Source organism: Crotalus tigris, unplaced genomic scaffold (genome assembly GCF_016545835.1).
Source record: "Crotalus tigris isolate CLP2741 ecotype Arizona unplaced genomic scaffold, ASM1654583v1 scf7180000017916.3911339, whole genome shotgun sequence".
Lineage (NCBI taxonomy): Eukaryota > Metazoa > Chordata > Lepidosauria > Squamata > Viperidae > Crotalus > Crotalus tigris.
The window spans coordinates 3,470,737-3,498,241 of record NW_024096718.1 but is presented as its reverse complement, the minus strand read 5'-3'; the positions used below and the strand labels follow the sequence as shown (position 1 = coordinate 3,498,241).

At 38.3% G+C, this 27,505-nt stretch overlaps 2 protein-coding genes across 7 annotated transcripts in view; one reads left to right on the top strand and one right to left on the bottom strand.

Annotated features, from left to right (window-relative positions):
* Positions 1–15,354, bottom strand: part of BEST3 (bestrophin 3) — a 53,794-nt gene extending 38,440 nt beyond the window's left edge. The window contains exons 1-5 of one of the 4 annotated variants that reach the window (XM_039344490.1): positions 15,178–15,354; positions 8,695–8,858; positions 7,042–7,136; positions 6,173–6,406; positions 3,641–3,795 (exon numbers count right to left, since the gene is read on the bottom strand). In XM_039344490.1, the coding sequence (XP_039200424.1) occupies positions 3,641–3,795; positions 6,173–6,406; positions 7,042–7,136; positions 8,695–8,846 (636 nt within the window). In that variant the 5' untranslated portion in view covers positions 8,847–8,858; positions 15,178–15,354. Of the gene's footprint in view, positions 1–3,640; positions 3,796–6,172; positions 6,407–7,041; positions 7,137–8,493; positions 8,645–8,694; positions 8,859–15,177 lie in introns of all 4 variants that reach the window. The other 3 variants (XM_039344491.1, XM_039344492.1, XM_039344493.1) reach the window with 3 other exon arrangements.
* Positions 15,355–15,506: 152 nt separating this feature from the next.
* Positions 15,507–27,505, top strand: part of LOC120308437 (RAB3A interacting protein) — a 112,254-nt gene continuing 100,255 nt past the window's right edge. For all 3 annotated transcript variants that reach the window (XM_039344496.1, XM_039344494.1, XM_039344495.1), the window contains exon 1: positions 15,507–15,643. The gene's annotated coding sequence lies outside the window, so the exon portion shown is untranslated. The remainder of the gene's footprint in view (positions 15,644–27,505) is intronic.

The following is a 27,505-nucleotide window of genomic DNA, read 5'->3' as shown; positions in this document are numbered from 1 at the left end:
GTCCTTGGAAGAAGCTGCCACTCTCCCAAGGATGACGAGGACCTCCTCATCAGTAGCCGCCCCTCCAAGGTGGCTTTTCGACCCGATTAAGGGTCTACCGGCAGTGGAGAATCAGCTGCTGAGGAGAGCCATCTCTTCGCACAGCTGCGAGCGCCGCGATCTGGAACTGGAAGTCGTGTTAGCGCATTTTAATGAGCAACTGCCTGTTTGTATTGCATGCGATGCTTCTCCTTATGGGGCGGGAGCAGTACTTAGCCACCTGAAGGCTGATGGGACACAAGTCCCTGTGGCTTACTACTCAAGGACTCGGTCATCTGCAGAACGGAATTATTCTGAGATTGACAGAGAAGCCTTGGCCATAGTGGCTGGCATAAAGAAATTCCATGATTTCTTATATGGCTACCACTTCACGGTCTACACAGATCATAAGCCTCTGCTGGGTTTGTTTACCATTAACAAACAGACACCACATATTATTTCCCCACGTATGCTGAGATGGTCCATTTTCCTGTCAGCATATAACTACACTCTAGTTCACAAACCTGGAAAGGAGATGGGTCATGCAGATGGCCTCAGCAGATTACCTCTTAAACAGATAGAGGCAGATCCTGCCCCTGCTATTAATATCCTTTCCACTCAGGAGTTGCCTGAATCTGCCCTTAATGCTAGGGACATGGCTGCAGAAATTGCCACTGATCACACGCTCACACATGTGCTGACCTGGGTGTTGTCGAGATGGCCTGACACGTGGCCAGACACTGAATTTCAAAGCTTCTGGCAAAGGAAGCATGAACTTTCCACTTTCAAGGGGTGGCTGTTATGGGGGAGTAGGGTAGTGATCCCAGCCTCATTGAGGTCTAGAATCTTGTTTTCTCTGCATGAGGGACATCTTGGTATAGTATGGATGAAAGCGCTTGTGCGCAGTCATCTTTGGTGGCCTGGGCTCGATAAAGCCATTGAGGCTCAGGTGCATGGGTGCCAAGCATGCCAACTGTCATGGCCTGAAATGCCTTGGGCCCCAGTACATAGGTGGGAGGAAACTCAAACCCCATAGTCACGGGTACATATAGATTATGCTGGGCCCTTTCAGGGGCAATTCTTCCTTCTCCTCGTTGACAGCCATTCCAAGTGGCTAGAGGTTGTTCCTGTTTCCTCCACTACTACTGCCAGGATCATTCAGGTGTTGAGAGGAATTTTTGCCTCACATGGGCTTCCAGATATCCTGGTTTCAGATAACGGCCCTCAATTTACCTCTTTTGAGATCCAGGTTTTTCTTCAGGCCAACTTGATCCAGCATGTGACTTCTGCTCCCTTCCATCCATCGTCCAACGGACAAGCTGAGAGAATGGTGCATACTACCAAAGATGCTCTCAAGAAACTGACTTACGGTAACTGGCATCACCGGTTAGCAGATTTCCTTCTTGCACATCGGATGACACCTTGCACAGCCACAGGGAAGAGCCCTGCAGAACTCCGCTGGGGTCACCGCCTCATCACCAAACTGGACAGGTTGCACCCAGACTGGGTGGCTTCACAGGTGTCACAACCGCGGGCACCTAGGAGACTTCAGGTGGGCGATCTGGTTTGGGCAAGAAACTATGGTCCTGGACATCTCTGGGTCACAGCAGTGGTCTGCAAGTTCTCTGGGCCGCTAACATACGAAGTAGCTTTGGAGGATGGCCATGTTCTTCGCAGACACATAGACCAACTGCATTGGAGGCTGGACAGCCACGTTTCCGCTCCTGGCTCTGCTCTGGGGGGGGGGAGGAGGACCAGAATATGCATTCTGGGTCACAAGTTCCCAGGCCTAACAGGGCTTCTCCAGCTGCTGAGACTGTTTGGGGGTCATCCCAAGTTTCCGCAAGTGCGCCAAACAGGAATTCCCAGGATGGGGGGGTCACCCCACACATCCATCATTGCTCCAGACAGGAAGTCACACCGTATCCACATCATTCGAACATGTCAGGTAATGCTCCAGACAGGGGAACAGACCGGGGGTATCCATATAAATCAAACACAGCCATAGAAAGGGAATTCCATCAGGGGAACTCTCATAATTCAGCTATTGCTCCAAAAAGGAAGTTAGTAGCAAGGGGGTTTGCCATGGAGGTGGCTCCTGACTCTGGCACCTCTGGCACGTGCATGGGGGCTATGGAGTATTGGGGCACTTCTGCCACTCAGGCCTCTCCAACTGCTGGTCTTGGGCTCGAGGGACAGTGTTCCCAAGAGGAGTCCAATGTACACTGGCTCGGACTCAGAGGGTCCAGCCAGTCAGCAGCTGGGTGGGTCACCTGGGTATTTGGGGCATCAAAATCCTGGCCTGCCTAGCCTGGTAGGTGAGCGGGTAGGCCAGGCACCCTCACCGGCCCTTAGAAGGTCACAGCGGGCAAAGTGCCCACCTAAACATCTAGGAGATTATGTGAGGTTCCTGTCAACACATGAGGAACCTTGCTATGAGGTCGCTGAATGGGGGGGGGGTAACACTCAGTAAGAGTCTCATATACTATTTTGATTTTGGATATATTTTATTTGAGTTAATAATTATTTGGAAAGGTGTTTGCCTGCATGCAGACCTGAGCATTTCCACTCTCCTTGCATTTGAATAATGCATCTGTGTTCCACTCTCCCTGCATTGCACGATGCACCTGTGCGTAAGCCAGATGTATTTCATCTAGGGGGAGGGGTGTTGTGTCCTGAGCCTGCAAGAGCTGAAAGCAGGCTCAGAATTATTGCAAATGGTCCCGGGCAATCCATAAGCTGCTCGGGACCAGACAGGGTGGTGCCAGCCTTGTGCGCATGCGCAAGGCGCGAAAATGGTTAATTCCTATTGGTTCACACTGTCCGGGTTTCAGACACTATAAAAGGCCTGCATGCCTTTTGCTGCTTGCTTGGTTGTAAGAGAAAGAAATAAAGACCTTTGTTGTTTTCACCATGTGTCTTCGTCAATTGCCAACGAACCGAAAACACAACATTCACAGTTTCCCAGTTGAAACAATGGTTAGGTTTGTCCACGTGTTGTGAAATTAAGGAGTTTTCATCATTCTGACTGCTAGTTGGGGTTCAGGGATGTGTTTTGCAAATCTTCTGCCTGTTTATCTTACAGAGTGGCTATTACAGTCCTCACACTATATGTTGTAGATAACTCCTTTTTTTTCCTTGGGCTACTGGGTCTTTTGGTTTTTGAAGACATTTTAGAGGGTTTTAATTGGCTTCTGGTCTATAATATTACATTGCTGTAATAGTCTGTTGATTGTTTCTGAGATGTTTCTGATATAAGAAAGAACTGCCAACTGGAAGCCAAATATTTGAAATAACAAGAAGCCATCAGCAGCCATTTTGCCTAGTGTTTCCTGAAACCTGGAGATACAGTACAGTAAACTTCAGATACAGTACAGTGAAAACATTTAGGTTGGGAAGTGGGCAGTTTTGGAAGATAATTCTTGCCTTCAGTGTCATTTTCATTTATGAGCAGCCTTGCATAGGAGTACAAGAATAGAAAGTCTCAGAATGTAGAAAAAATTGAGATAATGAAATTGGAAACATAATTTATATGGAGTAGATGAATTTAAAAAAAAATTGAGCAGTCTATTTTTGGCTTTCAAATATTTTTCACAATTGTTCATTGCACCTGCTTACTTACATTCATCAGTGTTTGCAAGTCCACACTATCTTTGATTCTTCCATTTTGTCTTGCTTTGGCTGCCAAATTTCCAAACCAAACAAAAGGGATCCAATATTTAAGATGAGGTGATTTAAGATCATCAAATATTATCCTTTCCTCAGCTGTCATAAAACCTGTGTATAAAGAAATGCATCTGTATTTTGATCACCTGTTTTTGTTTTCTCAAAAGAGAAGCTTCAAACCAGGCAAAATTCCAATTAGTAAGGGGACAAATGATCCTAAACCTTTTATGTAATTTTATGCATGTCCATGTATTAAAATGTATGTTCATTTCTTCAAAGATCTGATTTTTAATCCAGTGCTAAAATCAAGGATGGCCACCAGTGGCCAATAGAAATTTGACTTTGAAGCTATTCTACTTTATCTGTCATGTCATGTGATGAACCCAATAAATGTTAATTTTACAACCTACTCATCCACACACACACTATTTTATTTACAAAGAAAAGTAACAGTATCTTAATATTTATATTTTTGTTATGCATGTTATGGCATGCTGTGTTTTAGTGATATCTCTTTGGCCCATTATAGCTCATATAGTTTGAAAGAGTTTTGATTCATAAAAACCTGTCTGACCTATATATGTATCGTTCAATTCTTCCCACTACAATATAGCTATTACATAACCATTTTAAAGCAACACCACCTTAGCTGAACTTGGCAAAGGCAACTATCCTATAGGTCACATTCAGTTCTCACTCCACTCACTTCACCACCATACAATTAGTCTCCAGTGTGTGAATTGAAGCCATTGTTGCTAGATGATATAAACTTTTACTAAATGATATAAGAACAGCCCTGCTGATCAGATCAAGTCCTAATTTAGTCCAACATTTCATTTTTCATAGACTAACAAGGTTCATCTGGCTGTTTCACAGGAGACTAAAATCTACCTGTTACCTATGGTTATTCCCCTGAAACTATCCACAGCATACCTGCCCCAGTAGAAATAACACTATATAGTCTACATTAATAGTGCTTAATAGACCTCTCCTCCATGAATGTCATCCAAGTCAGTCACCTTCATCACATCTTGTGATACCAAATCTCACAGCTAAAATTATCCATCATATGAAGCAGTAACTTCATTTATTCAGAAGCTTCTTCCAATCAGATTCATTGATGAATTTGGTCCTACTGTTTTGAGAGAAAGAGGAAATTTTTTTCTTGCCCACTTTCTCCTTGCCAAGCAGGATTTTAGGTATTTAGGTATCCTGTCCTCCTTAGGTAACCTTCTTTCCATGTAAAGAATTCCAAAAATCTAATATTTTCGCACTTGGAATTTATCTGCTGCCCATTCCACATTTTCCCCCAATTCTGTTTTATCTTTTTAAAAAATGTAGTGACTGAATTGTACGCACTATTCTAGATGGAAATATAGTAAAGATTTGTATTAGAGCGTTGCAACATTGGCAGTTTTATTTTTAGCCTGTTTCCATATTGATCCCTAGCATGGAATTTTTTTTCAGAATGTTGATATATTAAAAAAAATGGTTGACCATTTATCTGGAGAAAGATTATATCTGTTTTTGGTAATTTCATAATTCAGATGTTTCAGATGTCAGAATGATATATGAAGAATATTGTGATTTAAGAAATCAATTATTCCTAAATAATGAAGCCAAGTGCTGGGGAAAAGTTTGCTGCATCTAGAGCAGTGGTTCTCAACCTGTGGGTCGGGACCCCATTTGGGGTCGAATGATCATTTCATGGGGGTCGCCAAACAAGGCTGTCCGCCATTTTTTCCCCCTTTTCTTTGGCCACGCCCCTGGCACCCAGTGATGTATAAGTGGTTGGGGATCACCACAACATGGGGAACTGTATTATGGGGTCGCGGCATTAGAAAGGTTGAGAACCACTGATCTAAAGGCTACAGCTGTATGTACATTAACCTGGATTAACTCCTACAGAACTCCTAGATATATCTATGTTAGTCAAAATCAATAGATACGTTAGACATGCAGAAGATATACAGCAGCATTAAAAAACAGAACAAAACAAAACAATAAAATTGAAGTGCTGGTAGATTCTGAATTTTTTATCACAGCGCTGGGGAAGTTTTTATATTTTGTTTTGCTTTGTTTAAATTAGTAGCACCCACCCAGCATGTCTCCTGTTTGCAGAAAAAATATATATGCATTGCAATTTTAAATTTCTATCCTCTGTCCCAGTGATAGACAGTACTGTGATGGCTAAAGATGAAGATGTTACAATCAGAGAATCCTGGACTGGAGAAACTGTAGTAAAGTATAAGATCATATTAAATTATAAAAATATTTATTTATTTAAAAGATTTATATGGCCACTCATCTTAAGCAGAATGGGCAGCTTACAGCAATCATAAAAACATAAAACATAATAGCTTCATCGCTACTTGTTTCTTGCAATGCAGTAAAGGCATATTAAGTGTGATTACAGTGGCTCTACATGAGCACCACCCCAAGTAACTGTTTCACTGGCAAAGACAGGATGAAAATGAGTGAACAGTACCTCCTTCTACCACATGTTCTAAAGTTGGAAATCTTTTGTAGACAGCTGTGCTCACTGATCGAAAGATGAGGAGAGATGTTAAATTCACATAACGCATTAGAGTTCTCCTGAGTAATCGGCCATACTCATCTCTTCCCTGAACAGTGCTGGAGATCAAGAACATAATTCTGTCTGGCCATGGCAGATTTACAAATTGGTTCCACCAGCGGTTCACCACCAAAGTAACATAAAACCCTGGAGAGTTCAAAAATCCTTATTCACATTTCTTGTTATATACCCAACAGAAGATCTTTTAATATTATGCATAAATAAACTCTATATATACTCTTTTAGTAATTCCCTTGATATCTGTCAGTAGACTTTTTTTTTCATCCATCCCTGCTCCAAACACATTGATGAAATCCCAACTGAACCTTTGTTTATATAGCACTCTCCAACTATGGCTACACTGGGAATTGTAGCTCCAAGAGATCTGGAAAGCAGTAGGGTAGGGAAGGATCTCCTAAATCGGGTGTGAGTCATTTTTAAGATTTGAGGGAAGCTGCAGCAGATGGGTTAATCAGTCACAAAGTAAGGCTGGACCAATTGCCACATAAAATGGGGAAGGGGTTTTTATTGATCTTCCAGAGTTTTCTTTTAAAAAAAACCAAGTTAAGCCAATAAATTGTGTGGTAGCACCAATTAGAGGAATTCAATTGGAATTTTATTTAATTGTGCAATATGATTTTACATTTGCATACTATCTCAAATCCTTAGGAATTGGGACAGGTTGCAACAACTGTACAGTATTTTTTAGGTTTTACATTTCTGTAATGTACCCTTGCAAATGTTTCCACCCCTGCTCTGCATGAAATGGAATATAAGCTTACCCAAAACAAAAGTGACTGGAATTTGTTCTGCATATTTGTCACAGTAAATGGACAATTTCTCAAAGTACCGTTTCTGGGTTCCTGAAAGGAAAAATCTGTGACAAAAAAGACAGGGACTTTTGATATAAAGACTAAATAAATATAAATTAAAAACAAAGATAAGCATCCCAGAGCACTCAGCATTAGATTGTACATTGGATCATAACAGAAGGAAGGCAGTGAGAGCAGTGGTGGGATTCTAATATGTGAACAACTGGTTCTCTGTGTGGATGCTGATTCTGGAAGTCCATTCTGGACCTGGGCAACAAAAAATTAGCTACTGGTTCTGCCGAAGGGTTGCAAACTGGCTGAATTCCACCACTGAGTGAGAGATTCTACTGTGAGAGATTTCACTGGAAGTTCAATTGGAGATTGTAATAGCTGCAAATTATAAAGCTATATCAGACCTAGATCTGATTATAATGGATTACATTAGTAATTGTAGCAAAAGGAAATCTTGCAAAATAAACACTTCCAAATTTAGTTTTGCTTCAAACTGCAATTCCACCGAGAGATGACATTCTATTAGAATTTGAAGCTGAGATGTATTTTCTCATATCACAGGCACTGGAGCTGCTCATTGTAAATTTATATCTCCATGAAATAACAATCATCATATGACATCTTTCAGAGACAATCAACTTAAGGTTGTCATTTCTTGATTCTTTTCCTTCAATGGTAAAGGCACTAATTTTGTTTGGCACTTGCCTTCTCTGTCAAATTACTATTATGAAACATTATACTATTTTAGTGTTTTATGAAAACATCATAAAATACTAAAACATATTGTTTTAGTAATGTAACTATGTTTTACAACACATTTGATTCTAATTCAAAAATTCCATACAGTCATTTTAGTGAATTGACTAAATTCTTTGCTTTAATTGCAAAACAATCAAACAAGGTATTTGAAAACGGCAAAAAGCAAGCATGAAAAACAGTGCTTTTGAGCAGCTTCCATAAATTTCAACACAGCTTTTTAAAACAAAACCTTCTTGAATAGTTATGATTTCTGCATAATTATATATACCAACAACAATTTCATTTTCCAATTTCCAGTGTTTATGTAGATGTATAAGAGAGAAACGTTGGCAAATATGGGGAAACATCAAGTCTTGCAAAGGTACAAAAAAAACATTAAAACAATAGGAAAAGTTTCTAAAGCAGGCATGTCCAACCTGTTGCCTTCAGGTTGCATGCAGCCCTGGACAGCTAGTAAAACGACCCTACAAAATATAACTAAAATATGAGAAATAAAGGAAGTTTGCTATTTATATACATTAATTATATTATATATTTTGGTAGTCCAAGACAAATTGTCTTCACTTAATGTGGCCCAGGTAAGGCAAAAGATTGGACATCCATGTTCTAAAGGAAGAATCTATAAAATATTTCTATTAGGACTAAACATACCATAAATTCCTGAGTACTTAGCTGGAACGGGAAGAGATACAGAAAATTGGGGAAAAGAAATAGAAGACGCTTGTGGCTGGCTAGAATCCCCCAGAGAACCACACTGCAACTCTTCATGTCCCACTTGTTTAATACAGTATCACATATTCTCCTACAAGGGTCGGGCAGACAGAGCATTGTAGAAGGTGAAAAAAGTTGTACCTATACAATATACTTATCGCTGTGTAAAGACAGGCAAAGAGAATAAATTCTCGGTAAAGCAGTTTGTAGATGCTTCCTTTCCATTTGAGAAGTAGCCTGTGGAACCCAAAGAAGGTAGCATTTGCAACTTTACTGGAGTATGTGACGGTCATCTCTCCAAAATGCTTTTGAAAAAATGAAAGACAAAAGCACAACGTGAAACCAATGGACTTCATGGAGAATATTGATTTAAACCTAAAGCGTCATGGCTTTCACAATGAAAGGTGTCATCAGAATGTTCCTGAACTGGATATACTAGCACTGGTGATGTTACCTAGTTAGGGTAATGAAACATCTGCAAGAAAACAACCAAGCTCAGAGAACACCAAGGACCACTCGTTTTAACCCTGAGCTACAACTATGCTTTTATTGGATATCTGTATAATTCATCAAACTAGAGTTTTTCAAGTTATTCTTTTAGAACTTCCGGTGGATCTGCGCGTGCGATGGCGGCTACTTTGTAGCCGTCCTCCTGGGTAAGTGTTTGAATCGCTATGAACAGCGGACATCAGCTGTTCAGCGGTTCAAAAACCCCCTCCCAGGCAAAGGGGGGGGGGTAGAGAGGTGTCTGAATAGTGGTAGAGCCTCTTATGCACCCCCAAAGTTTTTTTTTGGGGGGGGTGAAAAGAGTGCTCCTACGGAGTTCAGACTGTCTCCGCTTCCCAGCTGCTTTTGTCCCTAGGGACAAAACAAGCCGCTGCAACCACCTCCGCGATTAAAGTTAACTGGTGAGTTTTTTTTAGAAGCAGACAGAGCTGAGTAGAGGATTTAGTTTTTGCTTTCTTTGATTTTATTTGGATTTTAAGTTCAAAGATTTATTTTTACTTTTATATTCCCTCTTTTTATTTTTTTTTCCTTTGTTGAAAGGGAAAGTAAAATGGCGATCGGCAAGCCTTTCGGTGTTTTTTTTTCGAAAGGTAGAATGGCGACCGGCAGGCTTTTGGGGGTTTCTTTTTTCCCTTTCCCTTTTCCTTTTTTTTTTTGTTTTTTTTAATGATTGGAATGGAGTGTTAGTATTATTATTTTTGTACTTTTTTGGTTTGTTTTTTGTATTTTTTGTATTTTTAAAAAAATGGAATGGATTTTTTCTATTTAATTATTCTTTTTTCTTTCTCTCTTTTCTTTTCTTTTTTTTGAACTCCCTTTTTTTTATTATAATGATCTCCTCTTGAAGGATTTTTTTTTTATTTTATGGAGTTAACTTCTTTTTTCCTTTGTTTAATTTTTGCAATTTCTAAGAAGGAGTAAAGATTTTTTTAAGATGGCTCCAAAGCGTCCAGTAATCCCTACAGCTTCTAAAGTGGCTTCTTCTTCGGTGTCATCATCAGCGCAACAACCTAAATTAATAGCCTCATCTTCTTCTTTGCCACAGTCAACAATGGTGAAGGATTTGCAAGATATGATGGGAGATGTTATACTTCAAATTAGGGGAGAAATGAAAGAGATTCTAGAGGAAAACAATAAGACTTTGAGGCAAGAGATAGTTTTGGCTTTGAAAGGAGTTGCCTCTGTTCTTGAAAAGTTGAATTCTCGCGTAGAAGAAGTAGTAGAAAAAGTGGAATAGATGGAGGAAAAATTTGAAAGTATGGAAAAAGAGATGAAAAATTTTCAAGATGAGATTCTTATGCTTCAATATAAACAAATGGAATATGCTTTAAGAATCAGAGGTTTGGGTGAGTCTGTGCAAGGAGATCTGAGAGAGATGGTTGCAAAGGACTTTGCTGTGATTTTGAATAGAGAAAAAGAGGAAATACTTAGTGAAATTGAACAGACATTTAGACTTAATTCTGTGGTGGCAGAGCAAAAGAATTTGCCAAGAGATGTGGTAATTTACTTTCGGAAAAGATCCCTGCGCAATGAAATTATACAAGCTTTTTATAAGAAGAGGTTTCAAATTGCTTCACAAAATGTTATAATTTTAAAGGAGATCCCATCTAAAATTTTAAAAAGAAGAAAGGAGTTTGCTTTTTTAGCAGACGAACTTAAAAAGAGACAAATTTTGTTTAGATGGGATGTTCCGACTGGAATGGTGGTGAATTACCTGGGATACGTTATAGTCTTAATACTGTTTCCAAAGCAAAAGACTTTTATACTTCGGTCCTGGGGGTATGCTCATCGCCACCTATCACGTTTAAAGCTTTGGAAGATAAAAAGGCAGAATTGCAATCTGAAGTGCTTACACTTATGAAAATTGGGAAACTTCAGCTTGAGGGGCCTCAACAAGTAGAGATGGAGGAGCAGAAGACAACCGGTGTAATATATAATTGTAAAGAAAAGGATCAACAGAAGAAGGTCAAGGAAGTTTCACAAGTATTGGTTCCTGAATCTGCGGGAGAAGTAGGATTTATAAATTTTTTGGAGCAACCTTTAAGGGCAGAATTGCAGTGTGAAGAACCTATATTAATTAAAAATGGGAAATTTCAGTTTGAGGGGCCTCAACAAGTCGAGATGAAAGAGCAGAGGACAACTTGTGCAACATATAAATGTAAAGAGAAAGACCAACAGAAGAAGGAGGTTAAGGAAGCCTCACAAGTATTGGTTCCTGAGTTGGGAGAACCAGGACTTACAAATTTTTTGGAGCTACCTTTAAGGGCAGATTTTAAAGTACTTCTTTCGAGATTTATGGACAAGAGAGACTGATAAGGATTGTGTTTACAGTGGATGGAACTGGCTATTGGAGAGAAGATTATGGAGATCGAATGAAAATTTTAGATAAGAAGTTTAAGTTTAAGTACTTAGTTTAAGTATTTAGAAGACTATTGAGATTGCGGGAGAATTAAGATTTACAAACTTTTTGGAATTACCTTTAAGAGGTTTATGGATAAGAGAAGGAATGTGTTTACTGTGGAGGAATTTGTTATTGGTAAAGATTTAAACAGGTATAAGGGAATTTTAATGTTTTAAGTTATGTTTATGGGATCTACTATTATTATTATTTTTAAGAGAAGCTAATTTGTTTAATTAAACGTATTTAGATTTGTTTAGGATTTATATGTTTTTTAAGTTTTTTCTTTTCTTGATAGGAGAGAAGATTATGGAGATTGAATGAAAATTTTAGATAAGAAGTTTAAATATAAGTATTTAGTTTAACTATTCAAAAGAGTATCCAGTCTTAATGGTATAATGAATGTTTATATGCTTATTTTTGTGCTCTAGAGTAAAGAAAGAGGGAGATTAGATCTTATATTGTAGGTATGGATATTTAAAGAAAGTAATGTTTAAATTTGTGTTTTGGGGGTTCTATATAGAATGATGGATAATAATATAAGTACAATACTAGAAAATGTTTAAAGTATATTATAATGTGTGTTTAATGTTTGCAACTATTATGTTTTAGAGAAGATAATTTGTTTAATTTAAGGTATTTAGATTTGTTTAGGATTTATATGTGTTTTAAGTTTTTTTCTATTTTTTATTTTCCTTGAAAATTTTAATTAAGCCTGTACTCAGCTCTGGGAAGGTTGAGGGAGGGTATGGGAGGTTTGGGGAAGATGGGGGAGGTTATGGGAGGGTGGGGGTTTGGGGAAGGGATTTGTTTTGTAAAATTTAAAAACTTTCAATAAAAAAAGTTATTCTTTTAGAATTACAGTAATATAATTCATTCTCCAACCTGCTACCCTTTGGATACATTAGAGTAACTTCAAGGAAGCAGAAGTTACATGTAGAGGTCACTAAGTTGGGAAAGATTGATGTAGGTAGTGAATTCCACAATTGATATCAAATCCTGCAACTGTGTAGCAACCCTTTGGACAGACAGGATATATATTGCCTTACTTAACCACTAATCATGGCACTGCAAAAAGGTATTATCAATAAAGTCCCAATATCCAACTGCTGAATTAGAACTTGCTTTAAAATTATAATAATAATAATAGTAAAGTTGGAAGGGACCTTGGAGGTCATCTAGCTCAACCCCCTGCTCAGGCAGGAAACCCTATACCATTTCGGACAAATGGCTATCCAGTCTCTTCTTAAAAACCTCCAGTGTTGGAGCATTCACTGCCTCTGGAGGCAGGTTGTTCCATTGGTTAATTGTTCTGTCAGGAAGTTTCTCCTTAGTTCTAGGTTGCCTCTCTCCTTGATTAATTTCCATCTGTTGCTTCTTGTCCTGCCTTCAGAAGCCTTGGAAAATAGCTTGACACCCTCTTCTTTGTGGCAGCCCCTGAGATATTGCAACACTGCTATCATGTCCCCCCTCGTCCTTCTCTTCATTAAACTAGACATTATATTATACCCAATTCCAGCAGCCATTCCTTATATGCTTTAGCCTCCAGTCCCCTAATCATCTTTGTTGCTCTTCTCTGTACTCTTTCTAGAGTCTCAATATTTTTTTTACATCATGGTGACCAAAACTGGATGCAGTATTCCAGGTGTGGCCTTACCAAGGCATTGTAAAGTGGTATTAATAATCAAGTGATTTTGATTCTATCCCCGTTAATGCAGCCTAGCATTGTGTTGGCCTTTTTGGCAGCTGCAGCACACTGCTGGCTCATATTTAGGTGATTGTCTACTAGGACTCCGAGGTCCCTCTCACAGTTACTACTATTGAGCAAGGTACCCCCTATACTATACCTGTGCATTTGGTTTTCTTGCCTAAATGTAGAACTTTGTTTTTTTCACCATTGAATTTCATTTTGTTAGATAATGCCCAGGGTTCAAGTCTGTCAAGATCCTTCTGTATCTTAAGCCTGTCTTCTGGAATGTTGGCTATTCCTGCCAGTTTGGTGTCGTCTGCAAATTTGATGAGTTCCCCATCTATCCCCTCGTCCAAATCGTTGATGAAGATGTTGAAGAGCACTAGGCCCAGAACAGAGCCCTGGGGCACCCCACTACACACTTCCCTCCATGTAGATGTGGTTCCATTGAGGACCACATACTGAGTATGCCCGGTCAGCCAGCTACGGATCCATCTGGTGGTGATGCTGTCTACCCCACATTTTTCTATCTTGTCAGGTAGTAGGTTGTGATCTACTTTATCAAATGCTTTACTGAAGTCCAAGTAAATTATATCCACAGCATTCCTCTGATCTACTAATTTTGTCACTTGGTCAAAGAATGCAATAAGATTTGTCTGGCATGATCTATTTTTGACAAACCCATGCTGGCTTTTAGTAATGACTTTGTTTGCCTCTAGGTGTTCACTGATTCATTGTTTGATTATCTTTTCCAGGATCTTCCCAGGTATCGAGGTCAGGCTGATAGGTCTGTAATTTCCTTTTTTGAAGATGGGAACTACATCAGCTCTTTTTCCAGTCCTCTGGTAATTCTCCAGTGCTCCAGGATCTTTGAAAAATATAGTTCAGTGGTTCTGAGATCACATCTGCCAGTTCTTTGAGAACTTTGGGGTGTAATCCATCTGGTCCTGGTGATTTGAACTCGTCTAGGCTGGACAGGTGCTCACTTACCATTTTCTTGCCTATCTTAACTTGTGTTTCTATTCTATTTTTTTATGGCACTATTTTTGATAGGTTGGTCTGTTTTTTCCCTTTGTGTAAATGTTTGTTTTGTGAGCTGTCCAACATTGTCATACGTAACATGAGTAGTCACATAAGTACTTGTCCCTGATTTGAAATATTTTCATTGATTAAGCTAACTAAAATTCAAAGTTACAAAATATATTTGTCTTTATCAATGGTATACATCAATTGTTATCAACCTATTGTTTACCACGGACTTAACTCAAGATTTAAATCATAACATTTCTTCAAGCCTTTGTGGACCCCCTGTGATGACATCATCCCCCCCCCCCCGCCAGGGGTCTGTGGACCACAGATTGAGAATCACTGGTATACATTGTTCAGCAACAAGAAACTTTCTAATAAAGATGTAAGTTGCAATTTTACTCATAGTTTCTGGAAGGCATGATCCTTTGATGATAGTTTGGAACCCAATCAATGTTAAAAAAGAATTAAAAATGACAAAAACATTAGCACTAAGCCACATATTGATTCTAGTTCTAACACACATCATTCCATGGGCTTACTAAAATATATTTAAATATTTTTAAGCATAAGGAAAGTAATAATTAGAGGTATTATTCTTCCCTAAGGCCCGAATTACCAAAAAAACCTAGGAGCTGAGAAAAGTTTGAGATTCATCTATGGTAGGAATGTTTTCACCATATCCTCTTCCATTTTTTTTAATGCAAATATTCTGGAGTAATTCCATACTGCTATAAGCATGTGGAGAAAATCTAACATACAAGGAATAAAGTGATTGTGAAAAGGCCTCAACTACGTTTAAGCAAAGGGAGCTTATGAGTGATACACCTCCACAAAGCTTTGCTATCTACCTTTGGAGGTGGTAAATTGTCTAGGTATTGATTAAATATTAAATTAATTGTCTATGTTATAAATGTGCTGTTAAGAAATCAGATATAGCTTTCAAGCACTCATAGTGATGCCAAAACAAGAAGAAACACAATAAGATTTTGGTAACACTCACCGTTTATTCCGGCTAGGCCACTCAAATACAGAGGTGATGATGTAGAGCTGTTATGCTCCCCAAATAAAAACATTCAGGTTACTTTGTTCCTCTCTTTGCTTTCGGCAAGCAGCTTATCGGGGCTCTAATTTCTCCCTAGAGCTTTCACAGGACTGGACTGACAAGCACAGGGGTGAACGCATCTTTCCACTTCGGGAAGTGTGTTTTTGCCAAGTTTTCTTCTGCTGTCACTTACAACTAAGAACAAACATAAGCAACAGCTGCTGATTTGGCTCATTTCAAATCTATAATTATCCCTCCATTTGTTTTTCATAGGAGGACCCCTTTGGTGAGAACTCAGAATCATGGAAATAATTTGCATCAATCTTTTCCATTTGGGACACATTTCTTCTACCATCGTTCAGTGACATAAAATAAGGTCAATTATTCAAAAGAGAAGAAAGAAATGGAAAAGCAAAAAAAGAAGGTAAAAGAAAAATGCCTTTAGATTCCCACTTTGTTGTTATTAAAACATAAGAGTCAGAAAGGAAAAAGGGCTCAGGGCTTTTGAAGTTGTGGCCTAAAAACTATGTGAAGTTTATACATTTGTACTTACTATTCAAAGGTGATTGGACTAACTAAAGGCTATTACTATATTAACTTCCCAATGACCTTTCTCTTGAATATAGTTTCCACAGGGCGGACATAATATTGTATAAGTAGCTATGGAACTAATGCTTAAAAATTCCTAAATTGTAATCATAACAGACATAATATGCACAGTTATTAAGAATTAGATGATTCAAAATGCAATTCCAAAGAGGCTTATCTTAAATGTTAAGTCTCAGTAACTGCAGTGGTTTAATAATATATAAATATGCATATGATTGCTTTGAAATTTTACATATCTCTATACTTTTACCTGTAGTATCTCTGTGAACAGATGCTATTTGAGTGTTACAAAGGATAAGGATCTTGTGTCAAGAAAACCAGAAACTGTGTTATTCATTTTCTCATACCTCACAGGATAGCAAAAGTGGGGCTCTGTAAACTATGGGCTAATCTTTAGGAAGAGGATTCGGCAGTGGAATAATTGACAAAAAAGACATCGCTCAGAAATCCTAATACAGAATAAGTTATGATGAGATTACTGCAGCATTTAGTGTAACAAATGATAAAAGTGACTCTATATTCAACCAGGTTTTATTGGCATTACAAGGCAATGAATAGAGAGGCAAGATGACATATCTGATATGGGGGAAAGGACACATTTTTCTAATATTGGTCAGTAAATCAGTCAACACTATCTAATAATCTAGAAGATCACTTAGATTTGCCATTTAGAAAGTTAGCAAAGTGGGAAATTGTAAGGAACAGAGCAAAATATAGTTGAATGGCCTAGAAATAAAACAGGAAAATAACTTGACAGTTTCTACTGGTTTAATTATTTCTTCATTGTAAACATATTTTTCAACAATCAAGTGACACTGGTGTCCACATATTGTCAGACAGAATACACAGAAATCAAATTGATTATGTTATTGATGCTAAGAGGTGGAAGAGAGCTCAGTTGTAACAGCAAAGACAGGGGCTGACTGTGAAATAGATCACATAATACTCATGTACAGGTTCTATAGCCAGTTTCTATAATAAGATCCTAAGCACATTCCCATCTTTTGTAAAAAAGAATGCCAGGAACTGCTTTGAAGTCCTGAATCTCATTGATATGGAACCAAAGGACTATGGAATAAAATCAGACAAGTGGTTAGGGATAAATAAGAAAAGAAACTACTTAGGATCAAGTAACAGAAGAAAGCAAATTGAATGTCAGAACAAACAGTAGAAATTGCCATGAAAAAAAATCAAAGCCAGGAAAGAAAAATAGCTCAGAAACAAATCTAACAAAATTTTCAGAAAAGAAGCAGTATTAAATGATGTTTGTAAAGATATCAAAGATAGAAAAAACACGAACAGAAAAATGAAAATTTCCCTACAGACCTCTGCACTCAGTAGGAGATTCCAACCTAAAATTGGTATATTAAAGGACATTAATAAACAGATAGTAACTTGTTCAAAGAAGAGCAAAGATGAAAGAAGTATAATAAAACTCTATACAGTAGAAATATCAAAATCCAAGATACTTTGATAATAATGGCTGCTAAACCAAGTACCTCTCTTTCTGGTCTCAAATACATGTAATTTCAGAGTCAGCAGAGGTACAAGTTGCCTTGTGCCCCAAAAGTCAGTCTGACATTATGTGAGCAGCTACCTCTGTGAAAACCAGGTATTCAGTGTTTCCAATAGCACAAGCCACAATTGATATGGAGGACAAGTGCCCAGGATCAGAACAACCTTGCCCACTTTAAGGAGAACTTTTAGTGATTGATCTTGCCATCAAGATGCTTGGTGAGAAAGGGAAGTCAAGTGACCCACTAATCATTTTCATTAATTTGATTTTGTGACAGCACTACTATTCTGACTCTGAGTTAAAAACACCTTCTTTAAATCAAGTCAGATAGACAACTCAAAAGAAACGATCTCATAACAAACAAAAAGTATATTTTAATCAGAAAGATCACGCTGTGGCTGTTACTCCTGGAAAATACATCCTTTGTCCATTTCTTTAGACCATTTCTTTAGGTAAAAGTATGATGCTCTCTTCCATACCATCTTCATAACGACTCAAGCTCATTGTGAGACATTCGAAGGCCCATGCTTCTTTCAGACAAAGAGATTCCACTCTGGCTTGTGTCCAGGAAATCTCCCAATGACCTTTTGAGACTCCTCCCACTAACCCATCAACATACCTAGCATTTAACCCAATAACTGCCAGATATTCTAACATGCTGTTACCTGCTCTCTAGTTAAGGTTACATAGAGCTATACGGTCCATGGAGGTATAGGTTCCAGAATACTCCCCGCTTGGAAATTTATATTTCCACTACTAACTAACTGAAATAGCAAAAACATAGCATCAAGGTATGCAATACTCATTGTTAACTAACTTGTGACTAAATAGGTAAAAACTTGGTATCAAACATGCATAACTATAAAGTAAATATAAAACATGCATGATTATGCAAAAAAAAGGCAAGTGTTACATCAAACAATGCATAAGACAATACATAATTTGAGGTTTGATCTTCTGGTTCAGTCTTCATCAGCAACGGGACCAATCGGTGATCAGCCTGGTACACGTGTCTTTGAGTCACGACCTGACTCACTTGGCTTCACAATCTGGACCTCAGCTGGGCAAACTAGTTCATCAAGTGGGTGGGCCCAGTGCATAAGTCCCATGGGCCAATAGTTTTGGCATGCATGCTTGTCTCTCAGTGAGACAAGGTCTTCTTCCTGTAAAGGAAACTGAAACCAAATCTGGAACAGAAAAACCGGAACTGAAAATTTCTCAGGAACAAAGGGAACTGGATTCACAGGATACTCAAAAACTGAAGAACCTGGAAAAACATGAACAGCTGGATCTGGAAACACAGGAACAGCTGGGGCTGAAGAATCAGGATCAGGAACATCTGGAAACTCAGGAACAGCTGGAGCTGGAAACTCAGGAACAGCTGGGGCTGAAGAATCAGGATCAGGAACATCTGGAAACTCAGAAACAACTGGAGCTGGAAACTCAGGAACAGCCGGAACTGAAGAATCAGGAACAATAGCTGCTGCAGAAGCCTCAGGATACTCAAGAAGCGAAGGGTCTGGAACCACCGGTGGAGTATTGAAGAGGGCTGCTACTGCTGTCATCAGGGTAGTGAGGACTTCATGTGTGGGTGTGGGTGTCTTTAACGACATGGAATCCATGAAAGTCAGTAAGTCCTTGCAGGCTCCTACAAGGCTAATTCTTGGGATGCTAAGACAAGTGATCAAGACGATCAAAACTATGCCTAATCTTAGGTGCTTCCGCTTAGATAGGGGTTTGAAGCGGATTGGTTGACGCTTACTGTGTATCTGAGGTTGAAGGTTGGCACTTTGATCTGAAACTGGAAGTGCATAATGTTTTGGTCTTTGTGGCATCTGTCTGTTTGGACAGATCAAGAACTCAAGACTTTCTAGCCAGATCAATTCTGTTAACTGTGTGGCAAAGTTGGGCCACTTCACTTGGTTACCAAAGTTATTATTTGCTGGCACATGTTGCCATTGTTCAGGGCTTAAAGATGTTTCAATCCTTTTCTCTCTGTTGCTTACATGGACGTAGAAGTGTCTGCTTTGTTTGCAGATGTAGCTTGACATCACCTTGCTGTCTGCGTAGAAGGTGGTGGACTGTAGTTCAAGGCACAACGTCTTCGCTGTCAAGTTGGTAAGCTTTACAGCCAAAGTGGTACCACATAGTTCTAACCTTGGTACTGTGTGGCCTTCTTGTATTGTTAGTCTCGCTTTTCCAGCACTCCCCGCTGTAGACTCTGATGTATCTTATGGTTGCAAATAAGACGACGTAAGTGTGGCTCTCCCCGCTGTAGAGTGAGACGTATCTTAAGGCTGCAGTCACCTTCATAGACACATCTAAGGAAGTGTACAATTCTTTCTTCTGCACTTTGGCGGGTGAGCTGGAGACATACGTATGCTGCACTTGCATGCTTTGGAGACATCTTGGGAGTACACTCCATGACTCCCAGTCTTGGAGACGTTGTTTGTCTTGTTTGTCCTCTATGGACAAAGCTAAGTTGTTGTAATTCTTGCTTGTCTGGAACACTGTTGCTTCCAAAACAGGTTTGGTTGTCATGAGCATGCAGTGTTCTAGGTGCAGTTGGAACACTGTTGCTACCAAAACAGGTTTGGTTATCACAAGTGTGCAGTGTTGTAGGTGTGGTTTTAGAGGGTTCAATGGGGTGGCAACGGTGGGGAGATCTTGTGACCTGGGTATCGCGACATCAACTCTGTGGCTGACTGCCGCATCTGGTCGTTGAGATTCCTCTGTTCGCCTACTCGGTCTTGGGGGGCTTGTGGCTGGCTGTGGCGCTCTCACCTGTGCATTCTGGAATGCGCTTTGGTTGTCCATGTAGGCCTGTGCACAGCTACGACGCTCTTCCTTTTCCAGTTGCTCCCTATTTGGCAAGAAAGTGGTGTGCTGGAGTATTTTCTGAAGGCCTTTTGCTCTTGCCACTTTGTCGGCCACATCTCGCTGGCTTCGTATGAACACAAGCTCATCTTGAGCGGTCTTCATTTTGGCTTTCCTTATATCTGCGTCTGCCTCTGCTTCAGCTTCTCTTTGAGCTGCTTCAGTCTTCCTTTTGGCTGCTTCAACCTTTCGTTTGGCCTTCAGTTGGGCTTCTTCTATTTCCATCGCTTCCAATTTCTTCCTTTTCTGTCGCTCCTCCTGTGCCACGCGAAAGACTGTTTCAGCAGCTTCAGCATCGATGATCATTTGCTCTGCATGGGAAATTCTGGATGCTCGGCTATGACGGGAAGATGTTTTCGAAAGGCGGGAGGTGCCTGTAGCATAAGGTTGTTGTGACACGCTGGAATGCGCCTTGGAGATATGGTGAAAAGATGAGGCCTTTCCAGACACATGGGATGGGGCCGCATGCGATCGTTGGGATGGTGCATGTGAATGGCGTGAAACTTTGGACTCGGCTCTGTCAGCCGATCTGCTTCTCTGGTGAAGCTCGGACTGTGGGGAACCATGTGAGCTCTCTAGAAGCTTCTTACGTTCCTCGTTTAGTACCTTGAGGCTTTGCATCTCGCTATCGACTCTTGAGTCTCTTAATTGTTCCTGAATGTCCTTGAGTTGCCATTCAGAGTCCATCCATTGCACATAGCATCTTCCTTATCTCCTTCCACTGCATGTGCATGTTCTGGGGAGAGTTCCTCCTTCTGTTCGTAGTTTGTTGTTGTTAATTGCGAAGTCCGTGTCCGACCCATCGCGACCCCATGGACAACGTTCCTCCAGGTCTTCCTGTCCTCTACCATTTTCTGGAGTCCATTTACGTTCACACCTACTGCTTCGGTGACTCCATCCAGCCATCCCATTCTCTGTCATCCCCTTCTTCTATTGCCCTCAATCTTTCCCAGCATTAGGCCCTTCTCCAGTGAGTCCTTCCTTCTCATTAGGTGACCAAAGTTTTTGAGTTTCAACTTCAGGATCTGGCCTTCTAAAGAGCAGTCGGGGGTGATCTCTTCTAGGACTGACCGGTTTGAACGCCTTGCAGTCCAAGGGACTCGCAGGAGTCTTCTCCAGCACCATAGTTCAAAGGCCTCAATTCTTTGGCGCTCAGCCTTTCTTATGGTCCAACTTTCACAGCCATACATTGCAACTGGGAAAACCATGGCCTGGACTATACGCACTTTTGTTGGCAGGGTGATGTCTCTGCTTTTTAGTATGCTGTCTAGATTTGCCATAGCTTTCCTCCCCAGGAGCAAGCGTCTTTTAATTTCTTGGCTGCAGTCCCCATCTGAGGTGATCTTGGAGCCCAGAAAAATAAAATCTGTCACTACCTCCATTTCTTCCCCATCTATTTGCCAGGAATTGAGAGGGCCGGATGCCATGATTTTGGTTTTCTTAATGTTGAGTTTCAAGCCAACTTTTGCACTCTCCTTCTTCACCCGCATCAAGAGGCTCTTTAGTTCCTCTTCACTTTCTGCCATTAGAGTGGTATCATCTGCATATCTTAGGTTGTTGATATTTCTCCCGGCAATCTTAATTCCAACTTTTGATTCATCTAGCCCTGCCTTTCTCATGATGTGCTCTGCATATAAGTTAAATAGGCAGGGCGACAGTATACACTTTGCCGGACTCCTTTTCCAATTTTGAACCAATCAGTGGTTCCGTGTCCAGTTCTCACTGTTGCTTCTTGACCCGCATATAGGTTTCTCAAAAGACAAATAAGATGGTCTGGTATTCCCATCTCTTTAAGAACTTGCCACAATTTGTTGTGATCCACACAATCAAAGGCTTTAGCATAGTCAATAAAGCAGAAGTAGATGTTTTTTTGGAACTCCCTAGCTTTCTCCATGTTGCTTTGTTACTCTTCAAGCATAAAACTCAACATATTTCTAAACACTTAAATTTCAACTCCTTGATTTGCATTAGGCAGGCTGAGAGAGAGAGAGAGAGAGACGCTTTCCCTTTGAAGGCAGTGAAGAGTTAATTGCCTGCCTTTGGCTGCCTTGCAAATGTAGAATATAACGAGGGGAGGGGGTATCACCTTTCCAAGCCTTTATCTGAACTTTAGAGGCAGTCATTAAACAGTTCTTTGTTTCAGGCTGTGTAATTCACTGGCAAAGAAAGGAGGGGGATAAAGCCCAAGCTCCTTTTGGTGTTAGAATCCAAACTTTACATGCAAGAAACAAGAGTGTAGATTTTTCCTTTTCTACTCTCTTTGCTATAAACAGTTCACAGTTAGCTTGTGAACAGATCCAAAGGTAATTTAGCAAAAGTATCCAGCTGAGGCTTGTCAATATGCAAATAAACTTCGTCATGGAGTTGCTGCTTGCAGAGTTAACAGCGAATAACAAAACAATGCATCTGAATCACACCTTGAAATGCTGTCCTTTACCCAAACACACTGGCTTTGCTTGTAGGCTTTAGTAGGAGACTGATCCCAGAGATTACTTTTGCAGGCAATTGAAGGAGATTAGCCACATCGAATTACTACTTGTAAGAAAATATCTGCTTTACTTCCTTAAGGGTTAATGTAGAGAAAAGGCTAACAAATTTACTCTTTTTCTTCGAACTGTTGCAGCTTTGAGAGGAGAATTAATCTTTATCAATTTACTATTTGCCTTCACAAAGTTGATATGAATTCTGAGCATAGTTTTACTATTCTGACTCTGAATTAAAAACGCCTTCTTTAAATCAAGTCAGATAGATAACTCAAAAGAAACGATCTCATAACAAACAAAAAATATATTTTAATCAGAAAGATTACTTGCGTTCACGCTGTGGCTGTTACTCCTGGAAAATACATCCTTTGTCCATTTCTTTAGACCATTTCTTTAGGTAAAAGTATGATGCTCTCTTCCGTACCATCTTTTTTTTTTTTATAAATACATTTTTATTGAAAATTTTTTGAAAATTTTACAAAAACAAAACAACCCTTCCCCAAACCTCCCCAACCCTCCCATTCCCTCCCCCGACTTTCCCAGAGCTGAATATAGGCTTAATTAAAATTTCTTCAAAAAATCCTAAAAAAGATATAAACCATGAATAAATCTAAATACATTAGTTAAACAAATTATAAAATAATTAACAATAATATATATATAGAAAAACATAAATACCAAAAGAAAAATGCTTAAAAGGAAAAAAATAAAGAAGAAGAAAAAAGAAAAAGATAAAAGAAAGTATAATAAAAGTAAAAAGTAAAAATAAAAAAGTAAAGTCTATAAAATATTTTAAATTTTAAATATAAGTTATTAAAAAACTAAATAATATTTTTTTATATCCAACTTATATTGTATAAAATCTATCCATTTTTTCCATACCGCAAAATACTTCTCTTGCGATTGATCCTTCAAAAAAGCCGAAATCTTTGCCATTTCCGCCAAATAAGAAACTTTAAAAAACCATTCTTGCAAAGTAGGCAAAGATTCCTTCTTCCAACATTGCCCTAACAACCTTGCGGCTGTAATTAAATTTAACATCAATGTGGTCTCTTTAGTATCACAATCAGTAACAATACCTAACAAAAACAATTGTGGGGTAAATTTTACCCCCCTTCTAAAAAAATTTTTTTTAATTGAAAATTTTTAAAATTTTACAAAATAAGAAAAAACAACCCTCCCCAACCCACCCCAACCCTCCCAGTCCTTCCCTCAACTTTCCCAGAGCTGAATATAGGCTTAATTAAATTTTCTTGAATTCTTAAAAAAATATATATATATATATAAACCATAGATAAGTCTAAATACATTACTTAAACTACTAATAGAATAATTAACAATAATATATATATATAAAAAAGAGATAAATATTAAAGAAAAAAAAGAAAATACCTAAAAAAAAGAATAAAGAGAAAGAAAGAAGAAAAGAAATATAAGAAAATAAAATAATAATAAAACATATAAAGAAAAAGAAAAAATAATACAATCTATAAAATATTAAAATTTGTATATAAATTATTGATAAACTAAGTAATATTTTTTTTATATCCAACTTATGTTGTATAAAATCTATCCATTTTTCCCATACCACAAAAAACTTCTCTTGCGATTGATCCTTTAAAAAAGCCGAAATCTTTGCCATTTCCGCCAGATAGGATACTTTAAAAAACCACTCTTGCAAAGTAGGCAAAGATTCCTTCTTCCAATATTGCCCTACTAACAACCTTGCGGCTGTAATTAAATTTAACATCAATATAACCTCCTTAATATCACAATCAGTATTAGCTAATATTTTTGCAAAAATCTTATAATCTACATTTAAAAGAGATATAGGTCTATAATTCTTTGGTAGAGTAAGATCTTGATCTTCTTTTGGAATTAAAGATATAAAGGCTCTGCCCCATGACGGGGGAATCTCTAAACCCTGTAATATATTATTAAAAAGCTGTCTTAAAGGTTGAATCATCTCTTGTACCAAAGTTTTATAATAAATAGATGTCAAACCATCTGTACCCGGTGCTTTACTTAATTTTAATTCTTTAATCACTGTCTCAATTTCCTCACTAGTAATTGGACTATTAATTTCTTAAAAAAATTCTTTGAATATTCCACCATATCTTAATCCAAAAAGCTTTTATATTTTTACACGACCACCAGATATGATAGTAAGTAGCATCCAAACATCCACATCTCCAACATTTAGGCTGTAAGTCAGGATACATGCGAGACATTTTTTGTTCCGTACCATCTTTATAACGACTCAAGCTCATTGTGCGACATTCAATGGCCCATGCTTCTTTCAGACAAAGCAATTCCACCCTGGCTTGTGTCCAGGAAGTCTCCCAATGACCTTTTGAGACTCCTCCCACTGACCCATCAACATACCTAGCATTTAACCCAATAACTGCCAGATATTCTAACATGCTGATACTTGCTCTCTAGTTAGGGTTACACAGAGCTATAAAGTCCATGGAGCTATACGTTCCAGAATAACTACTCATGACAGAGGCATCATAGGACTTCACACTCAGGAGTGTCCACAGGGTGTGGTCAAAAGAATCAAGAGGTCAGCCAAGTTCATTTTTTATGCACATCATACATAAAAAACAGGTGGAGTTTCAATTGCACCATTGTGGCTGCCATAATTGAGGTTTTTTTTAACCACAGCTTGCAGATATCCTTGATCACAGCTTATAAAATCTTTTCTGCCAAAGGCCATAAGATTGTTCATCACTTTTGAATAAAGAAAAAGAGGAAATACTTAGTGAAATTGAAAAATTATTTAGAGTTAACTCTGTGGTGGCAGTGCAAAAGAATTTGCCAAGAGATGTGGTAATTTACTTTGGGAAAAGATCCCTGCACAACGAAATTATACAAGCTTTTTATAAGAAGAGATTTCAAATTGCTTCACAAGATGTTATAATTCTAAAGGAGATCCCATCTAAAATTTTAAGAAGAAGAAAGGAGTTTGCTTTTTTAGCAGATGAACTTAAAAAGAGACGAATCCTGTTCAGATGGGATGTTCCAATTGGAATGGTGGTGAATTACCTGGGGATATGTTATAGACTTAATACTGTTTCTCAAGCAAAAGACTTTTATACTTCAGTCCTGGGGGTATGTTCATCGCCATCTATTAAGTTTAAAGCTTTGGAAGAAAAGAAGGTAGAAATGCAGTCTGAAGAGCCTATACTTATGAAAATTGGGAAACCTCAGTTTGAGGGGCCTCAACAAGTTGAGATGGAGGAGAGAGGATAACCTGTGCAACATATAACTGTAAAGAAAAGGAGCAACAGAAGAAGGTTAAGGAAGCCTCACAACTATTGGTTTCTGAATCTGCGGGAGAAGTAGGATTTATAAATTTTTTGGAGCAACCTTTAAGGGTAGAATTGCAGTCTGAAGAGCCTATATTAATGAAAAATGGGAAATCTCAGTTTGAGGGGCCTCAACAAGTCGAGATGAAGGAGCAAAGGACAACTCGTGCAACATATAATCGTAAAGAAAAAGAGCAACAGAAGAAGGAGTTTAAGGAAGCCTCACAAGTATTGGCTCCTGAGTCTGTGGGAGAAGCAGGATTTATAAACTTTTTGGAGCTACCTTTAAGGGCAGATTTCAAAGCACTTCTTTCGAGATTTATGGATAAGAGAGACTGACAAGGATGGAGATCGAATGAAAATTCTAGATAAGAAGTTTAAGTTTAAGTACTTAGTTTAAGTATTCAAAAGAGTACTGAGTCTGTGGGAGAAGCAAGATTTACAAACTTTTTGGAGTTAGCTTTAAGGGCAGTTTTCAAAGCACTTCTTTTGAGGTTTATGGACAAGAGAGACTGATAAGGAATGTGTTTATTGTGGATGGAATTTGTTATTGGTAAAGATTTAAATGTGTATAAGGGAATTTTAATGGTTTATGGACAAGAGAGACTGATAAGGAATGTGTTTATTGTGGATGGAATTTGTTATTGGTAAAGATTTAAATGTGTATAAGGGAATTCTAATGTTTTAAGTAATGTTCAAATTTGTGTTTTGGAGGGAGTTTATAAAGAATGATGGATAATAACATAAGTATGATATGAAAAGGTTCAGAGTATATTATAATGTGTTTAATGATTGGGGTATTATTATTATTATTATTATTATTATTATTATTATTATTATTATTATTTTTAAGAGAAGATAACTTGTTTAATTAAATGTACCTAGATTTGTTTAGGATTTATATGTCTTTTAAGTTTTTTTTTTGATAGGAGAGAAGATTATGGAGATTGAATGAAAATCTTAGATAAGAAGTTTAAGTTTAAGTATTTAGTTTAAGTATTCAAAGAGTATTTAGTTTTAATGGTATAATGAAGGTTTATATATTTATTTTTGTGTTCTAGGATAAAGAAAGAGGGAGAGATTAGATTTTATATTGTAGGTATAGATATTCAAAGAAAGTAATGTTTAAATTTGTGTTTTGGAGGGAGTTTATACAGAATGATGGATAATAATATAAGTATGATACTAGAAAATGTTTAGAGTATAATGTGTTTAATGATTGCAATTATTATTTTTTAGTGAAGATAACCTATTTAATTTAATGTATTTAGATTTGTTTAGGATTTATATGTGTTTTAAGTTTTTCTTTTTCTGAAAAAATTTAATTAAGCCTGTACTCAGCTCTGGGAAGGTTGGGGGAGGGTTTGGGAGGTTTGGGGAGGTGGGGGAGGGTATGGGAGGGTGGGGGGGGTTTGGGGAGGGGATTTGTTTTGTAAAATTTAAAAAACTTTCAATAAAAAAAAAGATTGTTCATCATTTACTTAGCCATA